We start from the raw sequence: 14,004 nt of genomic DNA on the forward strand, positions 1-14,004 counted from the left end.
CAAGTTTGCTTTTAAGTATGCTACAAAATGCTAATATTTACTTCCATTTGGCTTGATGATTATCTTATTCACAGTTCAAGTACCATGACAGAAGTAACTCCCTATGTGTAACCAAATCTAACCAAACCTATTCACTTCATTCAGAGAGGTAAACCTCGGAATTGCACAGTTACAGAATGAAAGTTAAAGGGAAAAAAAATCTGTTTAGCCAAACAGAATACCAACTGATGGCAAATCAGATGAAATCCATTTGACCTCATTGATTCTCACCTGTCTTTGCTGTATTGGAAAGTTCAGTAGCTCCTACAGCTCCATGAACAGTTACATCCCCATCAGGAAGGCAGAGCTCAAATTCTTCCAGAGGCCTCTGTCCAGCTGCAGAGGGAATGGGGAGATGGATTAAGAAAGGACAAACAGTGAGGAAAGTAACGGATAGCAAAATGAAGTGGATGCAGGCTGGATATTTCACAGCTGGATTGTGATAACATACTAGCAAATAAAACCATTAAAGACCCAAAAAAGACCCAACAACACCACTGCCTTATTACAAAAGATTTAGCTAAATTAGGTATGGCTACAGCAAGCAATCTTTAGGCCTTGTTCTTCCTAGAAATGCTAAGTTACCTTCTCTTGCTTCTGCATCATAAATGAGCACTTTTGTTCCTTCCAGGACAATATACTTCCTGTCCCAGCCCTGTTGCCCACGTTTATTATTCCTGAAGAAAATAAGCACAAACCCATGTTGGATTTTCTACTTGGATTATGAACAAAACAAACATGCAAATTTTAGAAGAGATTCCATTGGTAGCAAGAAGTTGTAATGAACATATCCAATTATCACATCATAAGAGCCAGGATAATACACAGAACTGTCCCAAATGTTTCAGCACCTGATATGGCACCAACCATCACGTTCATCATACCTTGGCACTTTCATCCACCCTTCAAGACGTAGATTGCTGCTTGGCTCCTTCAGCTGCAGACCAGGAGAATTCATTTTATCCCGGCAGAATGCTTCAGAGAAATGCGTGGCATATTCTGCTGGCAGTCCACAAGTAGCTGGCAAGCAAGTTGAGCATTTTGGGTGACACATCACTTGGCATTCTGACAAAAAGACAGCGAAAAACTTATGTAAAATGATGAAAAAAGCATTACAGTTGCCTCAACTCCTAATGCTCAAATCCCAGTTTTTGTAAGAATCTCCTTCTATTCTACATCAGATGTTTCTAAAGTAGAATGTTCGCCCAAGAAATTTCAGCCTTCATGCTTGGTCATTCATTCAACCTTCACTGACAAGCAATTCTAGGCAGCTGATGCTTCTTCATTCTCGTCACACTACAGGCACATGCTCTGCTCTTACCAAGACATTTAGATGCCTGCCGTCCAAAGTGCACAGTATCCAGACACACTGCACATTTTGTTGCTCTCATATTTAGCCCCACATTAAAACGATGTGGGATATTATGATGCATTCGCTCTTTCAGGCGCCGACTGTACTCTGGAAGGGACAAAAATCTATTCTTAGAATGCGTATTGTGACAGGGATGAAGATTACAGTAGGTTTTGACATTTTAAAGCCAAGGTGACTGCATATTTCTATCCCTGATGAACAAGGACACTGCCTATTTTCCTTTGCAGCCTGCAAATCTTAAGCTACTTCAGTAATTACCTTTTACAGTTGCACAGAAGATGCCACTTGAAAACAGACTGTAGAGCTGACTTTGCTATTTTGGTGTAGCAAGATTATGCTGAACAATCCAACCGAATTTCAAGTCTGGACTTACCTCCAATTCCTAAAGATGTGCTGGACTAATCACAGTTTTGCTTATAGGTAACAAACTCTCCAGCACCTATACTGTTGTAATCAATACATCACAGATCTTTTTCCTTTTTATGCCTTCATACTAACCACCAGTGGCGGTATATCTCAAAGCATACCTAAAACAGAACCTGACAGTGGTTCTACTCTGTATTTTTGGTTGTTAATGAACAAAGTCAATCCTTCAAAGCACATTTTTTCATCAATAAGCATCATTCTTTTCCCTTTATCTGCCACTGAGGATATCTTTCTATGCCAATGCTACTCATTCTTATAGCACCCTGTGCTTCCCCACCTACCTCTGATGGCCAGACCAGTGTGTGCTTTTGGCTTGTCCCACCTTCAACTGAAGACTGGGAGATTTTAGTTTGAAGTCTCCCTGTTTGACATTCATTCTTGAGCACTAGTTAGATAAGTATAAAAGAGCAGAACCCTTAACCTGTTCACTTTTTCTGATGACCCTGTCACATCCATTCTCAAAGCAATGGAAGGGCATTACAGGTACTACACTTGATCTTAGCCAGAAGGTTGAGAAACAATATCTCCTTTTCTAGATAAGTAGATATCTATGTCTTTGAACTGGTATCTTCCTTTTATGCCTAACCAAATCTTCTCCTGTTACCAAAAATATTGAGGGGGGAAGGAGAGGGAGAGAGAGAGAGAGATCACACCCATATAAGATGAAAACATACAACAGAGAAGCTCATCAAGGACCTACCCTCTGGGGTGGAGGATTCCTTCCTGCGACTGGAGGGTGGAGCTAGCAGACTGATTGGGGTAGGCTGATGCTCTGGTGAGCGGACTATGGCAGACATGATGATCTGCTGCCTGGCTGTGGCTGGAGTGGATGGATGAGGGTGGTCTGATATTTTCCGATGAGCAGCTACAGATGAGATAAACACCACTCATTAGCATAACCAACACGAAGCACTAGCTCATAGCAGTGGTTCTATGTGACCATTCAATGGTTACAACCAGCAGAAAAACGTGTAGCCTTCCTGCATCTTCTTTGCAGTAGGTTAGAATTTAAACAACACATTACTGCTACAGTGACACACAATTAAAGGCATGTATTCAGACCAAAAAATGTGCGCCGCCTCCAGATTCACCTTTTCTGTTAACTCCTACCTTCCTCACGAGCAGATCTGAGCTCAATGCGTGTTTTCTGTAGAGCCTCCTCCAGCTCAGCAGAACGAGCTTTCTCCTTCTCCAGTGCCACTTTCAGCTCATTGTATTGCAGGGGAACCTGTGTGGGTAAAGAAGGGTCCTCTTTCCGCCGACTAAACAGGCCCTAGCAACAGAAACACACAGACAACTCCTAACTCCTAGTAAGAGATGGCTTAAACTAGGCAAAGTGAAACTAGCTAGTGGCAGTCCGGCCAGAGGGCCTAATGGTAATTCTGATATAAGTAAGGATGGATTTTTAGTTCATATTGGCACTGGAGAGAAAATGTTGAGATATGGATTAATTTAAAGGGGGACATACGTTACCTGCCAGTACTCACATGCTGAGTTTCCGAAAGCATCTAAACAGAGGATCTCAAAATATGTGGTTAAAATTAATTTAAATTACTTAATTCAATATGACAGAACTGCTTATGACAAAGACGTGACACAAGTCACATCACCTGACTAATCAATCCTATGCTAAAAGACAGCCACTCTAGATGCACAATATGTTCATACACACATACATACTTACTGTTAAAAGGAAAAAAAAGCACGGTTAAAGCTCTGTATTCCTACAACAACCTCATTGACTTGTAGCTATTGGGTTGGGAATAATAAGGTACTGCAAAGGACACATGAAAGACTTTCTGCCTAGCAAAGCTTATCCTCATTAACTTGGAATGCTCAAATGACACATCTATGCTACACATAAAAAAAGATAAAACAGAAAATTTTGAAAACACAGCACATAGCTATATGGAAAGCCATCATTTAATTCTATGACTCTCAAACCTCTTTCACCCACCTTTTTCTTTTTTGCTGGTTGGTCCATCTTTGCTTGCAGGAAATCAATGAGTTTGGTTTGCTGAGAAATAGTGCCCTCCATTTTCACTTTTTCATGAGAATAGAGAACCTTTGAACCACACAAAGATGTCAGAAATTTCATCTGAACAGCAGAAACAAACAACTCAATAGCAGAACAGAGCTAAAAATACTGTACCGTATCTCATGACTCTGAAAAATACTGGATTAGGAAAGGGTCATATCCCAAAATTCCGCCTTAAACGGGGAGCACAGAGTCCTGCCCTCTGTTTCCTCACCCTCACCTGAATGTTTTCCAGCTGATATTCCAGATCACTTCTTTCAGTCTTCAGAAGATCTGCTCGATCTAGAGCCTCCTGCAGACCTTGAGTTAAGCGGAAGATGTGGTTCTTTTGCAGATCCATTTGCTGCTGCAGCTTTGCCTGCTGTTAATAGCAAAAAAGTGGTACTTTTTTGTTTGTTGTTGTTGTTGTTTGCTGTCCTTATTTTTTTTTTTTTTTACAAAAAGCTATTACATGCTATTCTTTTTTTTTGCAGAAAGAAATAAAAAAAGATGATTGCACAGCTTGGACCTTCTTTAAAAGCTAAATCATGGAGAGCTTTGCAAAGCCTCATCTGTGGTCTCCAGCTACGCACCCACAGCACATTGGCTCCAGACTTGTTTATAAGCTATGGTCCTCTGATTGGTGTAGGAAAGCCTTGTCTGGGCACAGACACTGCCTTGCAGGTGTGATCCAGGACATGCCTTGTCATTACAAGCTTCTCTAATAATCACTGGGACACTGGCTGAACCCAATCACCATTACTATCACCAGATCTGCTTTGACATTCTCATTCAAGTACTGTGTCCACTGGCTGAAGAGCCCTTATTGTCAACTCTTGGCTCCCAGCCCACTTTCCCCTGCACAGCAGTTCACTTTTGTAACTCCCTGATGTGGCCACACATTTTGCAAAATTTTAGGTAAAAACAAAACTTCCATCTTCATTAATTGTCTAGTTACGATTGAGAAGGATGGATGTGCAACACTGCTACTGACTCAGCTTTATCCGGTCCTTCCCACAGTGTGGAACTTTCTTCTGAAGTTACAACTTGAATTTACAAGGTTACCTCCTCCAGAAGCCTCTGCTTGAGCTCCCTTTCTGTCTCAAGCTTCTGCTGTAAACTGCGTGCATTCATCTCCAACATAGCATGCTTCTTCTCCAGGTCATTGAGCTAAGTAGGTGGGACAGATGATCAGGACAGCATAAAAGAGTGATAAATATAGTGTTTCACAATCTTAAAATTCAACCTCACAAAACACACACAGAAGAAAAATGATACAATTATCCTTTACTTACTATAAAGGGTTGAAGGGGAAAAAAATTGGTGTGCCACTGTTCAAGTGTTGACATCAAGTTATTGACAGAACTCACTGTACACATCTGGTATCACAGCCATTCTCAAAAGGACACAAGTACTGACTGTGAGACAAATGGCTATAGAGCAGCCCCACAGAAAGGGATCTGGGAGTGCTGGACAGTAGGCTCAACATGAGCCAGCAGCTTGCCCTGGCAGCCAAGACCCCAATGGACCCCAGTGCAAATGGCATTTTGGGGTTCATTAAACACAGCATAGGCACTCGGTCAAACAAGAGGATTATCCCACTACATTTAGCATTGGTGCAGCCTCATCTTGAATACTGTGTGCAGTTCTGGGCTCTGCACAGCATTAAAAGGATAAAGATTAAGATACTTGAAAGAATCCAAAAGAAAGAGGAGAACAACAAAGCTGGTAAAAGGGCTAGAAGGCATGTTCAGTGAGGATAGGCTTGAGGACAAGTGGGTTGTCCAATGTGAAGAAAGGTGGGCCAAAAGGTGACTTCATTGCCTCTTCTCCTATTGCCTCATTGAAAGAGGCAAGAGGTGCCTCTTTCTCCCTACCATCTGAGGATAGAATGCAAGTGAATGGCCCAGAGCTGCACCAAGGGAGGTTCAGACTGTACATTAAGAAACATTTCTTCACCGTGTGGCTGGTCAAATACCAGAGACAGGCTTCCTAGTGAGGTGGTTGATGCCCAGTGTCTGTCAGTGTTCAAAGGGCATTTGGTAAAGCCCTTAATTACATGCTTTAACTTGCAGATAGCCCTGAAGTAATCAGACAGTTGGACTAGATGTTCTTTGTAGGTCCCTTCCAACTGAACTATTCTATTGTTCTAAAATTAAATTCTAGGTCTTTGGCTTGAAGCTAGAATTCTATCCTGTTGATCTACAGTATTTAACTTGCTCTCGCATCTTGAAAAAGCTGCTCAGGACCACAATTCTAGAAATCATATCTTTATAAAAGAAAGGTATCTCAGCTCGTAATGAAAGCGTAGGATTGAAAGTTGCTTACCTTATCAGAAAGGCTCTCAGCTTTGAGTTTTTGTTCTTTTAGTGCTTGCTGGAGGGCTAGAATCTCTGCCTTGTGTTCTTTGACAGCTAGTTCTACCACCTGGCGAGATTCAGTAATACGCTGATCCGCTCTCACTCTGAATTAAAATGGAAGACAATGTTACCTAACACCTTTCTGGGTTTGACCTCTTCCTAGCATGCAGTGGCATAAATAACTTTCAGAGGTTTGCCTCAAATTCAAGATGTTACTTTACAAAGGCTGACTGTTTGTTGCAACACTTGTATTATACAACCTTGCCCCACTCTAGAAAAGCTGCTTGAAAATTTCAAGACTCTACAGTTACACTTTGGAGCAAGGACCAACTTTTCATGTAATAAAGTAAAAGAGAAAAAAAAGATGAAGACTTCTATAAATTCCAGTGATAAATACCACACCCTCCTGAATCACTTACTTGCAAAAAAACAAAGGGAACCATATTACTGGTGAATGACTATTAACTAATATACCATTTTTAGAACTACTTCACAAGAATTTATATTTAGTTCCCACTCCCATATCCTATTCCAAATATATTTTTGTACTAGCTTCTATAGAGCATATGCATACAAGTTAATATAAAAGGGGAGGAGGGGACAAAAGACCTGCTCTGTTTCTCAGTATCCAGCATCCTCTGCAACTCTCTGACACGACATTCAAACTGAGACTTCTCATCCCCTAGAACATTTCTCCAAGCTTCCCACTGACGCTCTTTCTCCAGGAGTTCATCGTTCAGGGCCTCCAAGTCCATTACTTGCTCTTCCAGCATTGTACATGTTGTCTTCAAGGCCTCCATAGTCTAAAAATAAATCCTCCTATCAATTCTCACATCCCACATCAAGCATGCACTTTAAGCTTCAGCCTTACCATTTAACTTACAGTACATGCAAATTGGCAGCAAACATAAGCTGGTAAATCACAACCCATTTATTTCCAACTTGTGATTGCCTTTAATGTCAGCTCAATCTCATTATGAAGATTTGAAATTGCCAAGGTCACAAAATTAAATAATTCTACGTTATGATACCTTCAGAATGCAAAATTTCTTCGCAGAATAATACAAAGAGAAGTAACAAAAATTTTCAATTCCTTCAAGTACTTGGGGAAGGAAGCAATAATTGGTTGAACTGCCCCTAGAAGCATATTCATTCTCTACAGGCTGTCAGATTTAACATAATTTTTAGCCTTTCACATAACCAGCTAGCTATCATGGAAAGATTGTAGTCCAGATCTCCATAAATCCTTACTTGTTTCTGACTGGTAAGCTGCATCTCTCTCTCAGTGATCTCTCGACGGAGATGGTCAACTTCACTTCGCAACTGGACAACCTCATCATTGGCCCCTGAGGCCTCATCAAGTTGTTTGGACAGGAAGAAATTCTGATTGTTCAGTTCTGCGTTGTCTTCACTGAGCTGGTTCAGCTGTTCTTCCAAATCTGTGATCACCTAGAAAGAAAGATAAATTAGATTCAGTCAGTGAGTGCAGGTTGTTTTCTAAGTGTTCTCCTCTCACAGGAACATTTTTATTGCCAAGCAAGAAGACCACTCGGTTTCTTTTTTTTTTTCCCCCTTTTCAAATTTACACACATGAAACACGATAATGACAGATTTTATGCAGTGGGAGCACTTTGATTACAAACAGAGTTGATTCGTGCAGAAAACACCTTGAAATTTTCTTTAAGTTTTGTTTAGAGTATAAATAGGCCATAACAACTTCTTTGAGAGAGAACTGCCTTATTTAAGGCACTGTGCTAGGAGTCAGGAGTTCTGGTTGTATTCTCAAATCTGCTGCTGACTCAGTGTGCTTTTGCCAAACCACTTCTTTTTTTTTTGCCTTAATTTCTCCTCTAGTAAAATGAGGCTAACACTTCTTACAGAGACTTTTGAAGCGTGATATTTAAGAAAATTGAACAAGAGGGACAAAGAAGGCAGTGTAATCTGGTGAATCCTTCTAGCAATTGTGGAGATTACTACAAACAGCATTGTATGTAGCCAGAAAAAGCAGAAAAATTGAGAAATGTACTTCATCAAAGTAATATCAGCATAGGATATAGGAAGAAAAAAATGTGGCAGCACAACAGACTAATAGAAAAATCAGTGAAAAGCAGAAATTCAACAAGCACAATAGCCTTGCCTTTAATGAAGAGGAAGCATTTATCTCTTAAATCAGAATAGCATTGTACTACAATGCTTTAAACCACATTCTGCTTCAATTTAAAGAACAACAGGAACAACAGTGGGCTCTTTTCACTGTTCTTTTTAATTTTTCATGAGTGAAAGGCCATCAGCACTGGGTGGGTGAATATTTGTACCTCCTAACTAAAAAAATGTCATCACAACAGAAGGGGAAGGATCCTCGGAATAATGGGAACAAAAAGAATTTCAGAAACTAGAAAAGTTCTATACAATGAACATTCAACTATTAGAAATACATTCAAGAGGCATTTTTGCCTAGACGTCAAAGAAAGGTGAATAAACACTTCATTAAATGGGAAAAAATATAATCCCTCAGAACACAGTTGGCCACATTCAAATGTGTAGGGAATTGGAACATTTACAAGTCAAGCACTTAAATAAATAAAGCAGCGAAGTGTTGCACGTCTCTTCTCAGCTATCTGAAAAGATGGCAACGACTTCGTTGTGAAGAATCTGTAAAGCAGGGATTGGCTGCTTCTTACCATGCCTCTCCCAGATCTAAATTAGCAGTATTTGATTGTTGGCAGAAAAAGTCCAAGTGCCATTATTCTCTGCTGGGTGAAGGGGAGATTCCTGCTATCCACACGTTTGGGGTCAAATCAAAGTGATTCTAAACACCCCCTAAAACAGAACGCTGCTGATAAAAATCTGCTCATGTGGATGTTTCCTGAGCACTCTTCCTGCCCTGCTCAAAATACGCATTTTGAGTCAAATTCCCAAAGAACTCAGACTGTATCATAAGGATATCTTAGTGCCAAAGTGTCATAGGGAGACCTGTAAATGTATTTATGAAACCAAAAAGGAACAGAAGAACACTTGCTTTTACAGTGTTTTACCCACTATTCATACAAACAACACAGGCAATTTCCCCTAGCTGCCAGATCAGATAATACCCTTCCTTTTCTTCTACCTTTATTTTATTTTCTGCTTATTTAACCACACTAATGAGTCTCAGGCAATCTGTTACAGATGTTTGGTCTCTTCCATTTTCATTTTATATATTAATTCAAGTACTTTCTATAAAGTGTATTATGCTATATTTGAAATATAAGAGACGTGAGGGGTAAATCCAAAATTGGTATGGTGACATAAAGATGCAGTACTTCAAACTACAAGGAGGCTGTGGATGCCCCATCCCTGCAGGCATCCAAGGCCAGGCTGGATGTGGCTCTGGGCAGCCTGGCCTGCTGGTTGGTGACCTGCACACTGCAGGGGGTTGGAACTGGATGAGCACTGTGGTCCTTTTGAACCCAGGCCATTCTATGATTGTGATTTCAAGACAGCTGAATAACTTAATGGCTTAAACTTTATTCACCCTTATTCTATGTTCTAAGATTTTGACTTCTTTCTCTGGATATAACCAAAATTAAACCAAACCACCAAAGTGACTTGGCTTAAATTCGGAACACGATGTACAACCTACATAACATAATGTAGTTAGAGTTTATTCATTTATTTTAAAGAGAGAGTTGTTCTTCTCATAATCTTCTGTTGTTTTTTTCCTTTTTTACAGGGAAAAGGAAAATATCTTGACAACATTTTGTTTTAAATCTAGCTGCAGGCATATATAATCCAATAGGGTTACAGAGTTTATAAACACTATAAAGCTTAAGTGATGATAGGTAACAGTGTCACAGGAAAATGAGACAATGTGTGATGTAAATGCCTGTCCTGGGAACCAAAACCAAAGAGCACATGATAGGGGATGTGACCTTAGGCATACATACATACATACATACATACAAACAACTATGCCAGAATCCCATACCTGAAAAGACTTAATAGTTTTAGGCATTTTTCTTTCCAGTTAGGGAACTCCCCAAGCAAAACAAACAAAAAAAACTGAGCTATAGCTATGAAGTTAAATTTGTAAATCTATATTTAAGGAAAGCCTACAATGAAACACTATTATAGCTTTTTAAAATCCAAAACATTATTACAAAAGTCTTCAGAAAACAACCAAACATTTGAAAGCTTAGGGGAATACTCCCAGGCAATCTAGGCAGCACATCTGCACTCACATCACACCATCACTCACAGAGCTAACAAAATGTTCTCCTCAGTCTACGTGCATCTTCATGTACATCTATGTTCATCTTCACCCCAACAAATCCAGAAAATTGAGAAAAATCTAACGTGACCACACCAAACTTGACAGACTGTTCACTACATACCGCATCTAAGCACACAGCTTATCTTCATACAGATACCAAAGATGGTACCTCATTTCAAACATTACAGAGTAACCCAAGCATAACAAACTTCAGCAAAAGTGACCATACTCAGCACAATTCCCTCCCCATTGCACAGTATCAGAGGGGTAAAGTGTTTCTATATTGTATATCATACACAATGTACAAAATTTAATCCATCCTCTGCATCAAAACTACAGTCAAAATAACATGGGAAAGGAAAAAAAAAAAAAAGAAGCAGGTTTAGAATACTCTTAAGTGCAGTTTGCAAGCTTCTCCAAAGCTATGCTGAGATCTTTCAGGAAGATGTCTCTGTTCTCAGATGCCATCAATAAATGCACAGGGAAATGTTAGGACAGTACAAGGTTAACTGCTTCAGAATGCTATCAGCAACACGTTATTTGGTGTTTAATTCAATTTTTAGCATAATCTTCATTCAGAACTTACAAACGAATGCAGAATTTTACTCCATTTCCAGTCCCCACCCCGATCTTTACTGAAACGTTAGCTGTCAGAAGTTAATAGGAAAAAAACAAAACTATCTCACATCCCCAAGTTATCATAAGGAGCACACGAGAAAGGACTGCCCTTCACTTTAACTTATTACATGTGGATCTGAGAGATGAAGCCTTTCTAGCAGAGAAATACCAAGCATCTTAATGGAGCAGAATATCAGGCCTCTTACTGACAACAGCTGCAGACAGATACTGGTCTTGTACGTCTACCTAGATGATGAATATGTAACAACTAATTCCTCACTTTCCTCCTCTCTCCATAATCAGACAACATCTGTGACTTGAAAAATACCTTACACTGAAATTTCAGTCTCCAAAAATTCATCATGGCATAGCTTGCAGGACACTGCTCCTGTTAATAGCTGCAGAGCAGTGGAATATTTCACTGTCTGTGTTCCCTTCCTTCCCACACCAACCCATCCTTAAAACATACAGTCTCCTGCAGTCCTCCATCCTTGTCCTCAGAAGATGAGCTGCCACTCCAAACACAAACCTCACTCTCAAATCATGGCAGTCATGCACACAGAAGGTCCCGTTGGCCTCTTTCACAGCAGTATCACTGCAACACCCTCAAAATCTATGATGCTTTGCCAAACTACAAAAACTCCACTTCTGCAGTAACATTTTTCATTAAATGAAATGGCCCCTCCCAACAACAGACAGCTGTAAATACATGTACTCACGGGCATGCACGCTTATTTGTTTGTTTGTTTGTTTTATCAATTTAACTAAGCCATAAAGAAGTTTTTGCCTGGGTATTAGGCTAGTGGGAAAGATCTTTGGGAGAGAAGAGATAATTTACCAAAAGTATATAACATGTCTGGACATAATTTTGAACGTGTAAGATTTACTCTTGTATGTCAGCTAATTGAATCAACATGGAATCTGGATTTTAGACTGAAGTCAGAAGGGAAATTTTTTCATGCCTTGCTAATCTCCTAGAGGTACAGAATCAAGCTTGTTAATGCTTAAGATAGCAACACACAATGATGACAAAAGAACCTCAAGGAGTGGAGGTAACCCTTGTTTTAATGATGAAATCTTGAGCAAAGGAAAATGCAGTATCTAATTAGTACTTTTTAAAGCCACTCTCTTTTCTAGAGTAAAAGCAATGGCCTGTTATCCCCTCTCCCTCCCCATAAAAATGGAAAATACAGGTGGTGGGTCCACAGAATAACATTAATATTTTACTAAGCTGACTGTAAATATAATTTATGGGACACATTTTCTCCTAAATTTTTATAGAAATTACGCCTCCTTCCTGAATTATTTCTGAACGAAATTACTGAATGTTTCCTTCATGAAAGAATCCAATCATCATTAGATAACTTAGTATCATTCTTGACTCCAAATGTGTTGACGAACCAACAAGAAGCAATAATTAAACGCCAGATGGAAATAACTGACAAAAACGTAAATCTCCCTATTTAAGAAAATGCATTTTATTTCTAGAGTGCTTGTTTATTGCCAAGAAAACAACTTTTAAAGCTCAAAAAGGATGGCAATGTTTTTCACGGAATAATTCTTTAAAGGAAGAGGAATAGTCCTTTCCCCCTCACTGGATTTGTGGCAGGAGCCAGCACTGTGACAAGATTACAATAAAATATCATTCTGTATGCTTGGCCATGTTTATCTGTGTGTGTGTGTGTAGAGCAGGTTCAACAATTTGCCATTTTTCCTATAGTTACGTATCCTATCACTTATTGCACAATTGAAGTCTTTGTGGAAAAAAGCAAAAGCCAGTATATTTTTTTTTTTGGCTCCAACAGTAAACAAGACACGTTGCAAGATGAAACAATGCAGAGCTATCAAAGCAACCGAATACAAAAATCACAAAGACAAAAGAAATTAAGACCAACAATACAGCAATGATCAGATTTAAAACTGACAAATAGGAGAACCTAAAGAAGTATTGACTTGGGTCAGAGAGCTTAGCAAAAGAAAGGGTAATAACAGTGCAGCCATGGGACTAGGAAGGCAGACACATTTTGAGTGTCAGGGTTCAATACAAATGAGGTTGAAATATCTGGTGAAGGCACCATAACAAACATTCCTTGATTCCTCACTGTCAAGACAAGACTGTCCTATCATTTCTCTCAGTACTCTACAGTAAAAAGGACAGACAGCTACAACTACTTACAACACGGTAAAAGAAAGTTTCTACCCATGGTCAATTAAATTATACACAGATTTTCCTGGGCTGGAAAGAGAATGAATGATGAGCATGTATTATTCACATAGGAACCATTTCACTAATGTGTTACTGATGAGGATGTCTGACGCATGGTCTCTCTTATGCCACTAAAAGACCCACAGTGCACAACACTTAAAAATCCTTTTATGCAGAACATTCAAACCTCTCAGCATTATTATCGTCTTTTAGAACCATAGAATCACCAAGGTTGGAAAAGACCTCCACGATCGTTCATTCCAACCATCCATCCACCACCAATATTTCCTCACTAAACCACGTCCTTTAGCACAATATCTAAGCATTTCTTCAACACCTCCAGGGACAGTGACTCCGCCACCTCTCTGACAGCCCATTCCAGTGCCTGACTGCTCTTTCTGAAAAGGAATTGTTCCTAACATTCAACCTGAACCTCCTATGGAGCAACTTGAGGCCATTCGCTCTAGTCCCATCACTAGTTATGTGGGAGAAGAGGCCAACCCCCACCTTGCCGCAGCCTCCTTTCAGGGAGCTGTAGAGAGCAATGAGGTCTCCCTGAGCCTCCTCTTCTCCAGACTGAACAATCCCAGCTCCCTCAGCTGCTCTTTATAAGACTTGTGCTGCAGATCCCTCACAGTTTTGTTGCCCTGCTCTGGACACCCCATGACATTCGTGTCTTTCTTGTAGTGAGGGGCCCAAAACTGAACACAGCAC

General features: G+C 39.9%; 1 protein-coding gene across 1 annotated transcript in view; it reads right to left on the reverse strand.

Moving 5' to 3' along the window:
* CIT (citron rho-interacting serine/threonine kinase) overlaps positions 1-14,004 on the reverse strand; it is a 69,581-nt gene that overhangs the window by 9,933 nt on the left and 45,644 nt on the right. The window contains exons 24-35 of the mRNA XM_042865722.1: positions 7,466-7,663; positions 6,824-7,017; positions 6,183-6,318; positions 4,920-5,024; positions 4,096-4,236; positions 3,795-3,902; positions 2,948-3,065; positions 2,538-2,702; positions 1,361-1,498; positions 924-1,104; positions 625-716; positions 271-375 (exon numbers count right to left, since the gene is read on the reverse strand). Coding sequence (XP_042721656.1) covers positions 271-375; positions 625-716; positions 924-1,104; positions 1,361-1,498; positions 2,538-2,702; positions 2,948-3,065; positions 3,795-3,902; positions 4,096-4,236; positions 4,920-5,024; positions 6,183-6,318; positions 6,824-7,017; positions 7,466-7,663 — 1,681 coding nt within the window. The remainder of the gene's footprint in view (positions 1-270; positions 376-624; positions 717-923; positions 1,105-1,360; positions 1,499-2,537; positions 2,703-2,947; positions 3,066-3,794; positions 3,903-4,095; positions 4,237-4,919; positions 5,025-6,182; positions 6,319-6,823; positions 7,018-7,465; positions 7,664-14,004) is intronic.

This window comes from Lagopus leucura, unplaced genomic scaffold, assembly GCF_019238085.1.
Source record: "Lagopus leucura isolate 7727_CA_CO unplaced genomic scaffold, USGS_WTPT01 Super-Scaffold_806, whole genome shotgun sequence".
NCBI classification, from domain to species: Eukaryota; Metazoa; Chordata; class Aves; order Galliformes; family Phasianidae; genus Lagopus; species Lagopus leucura.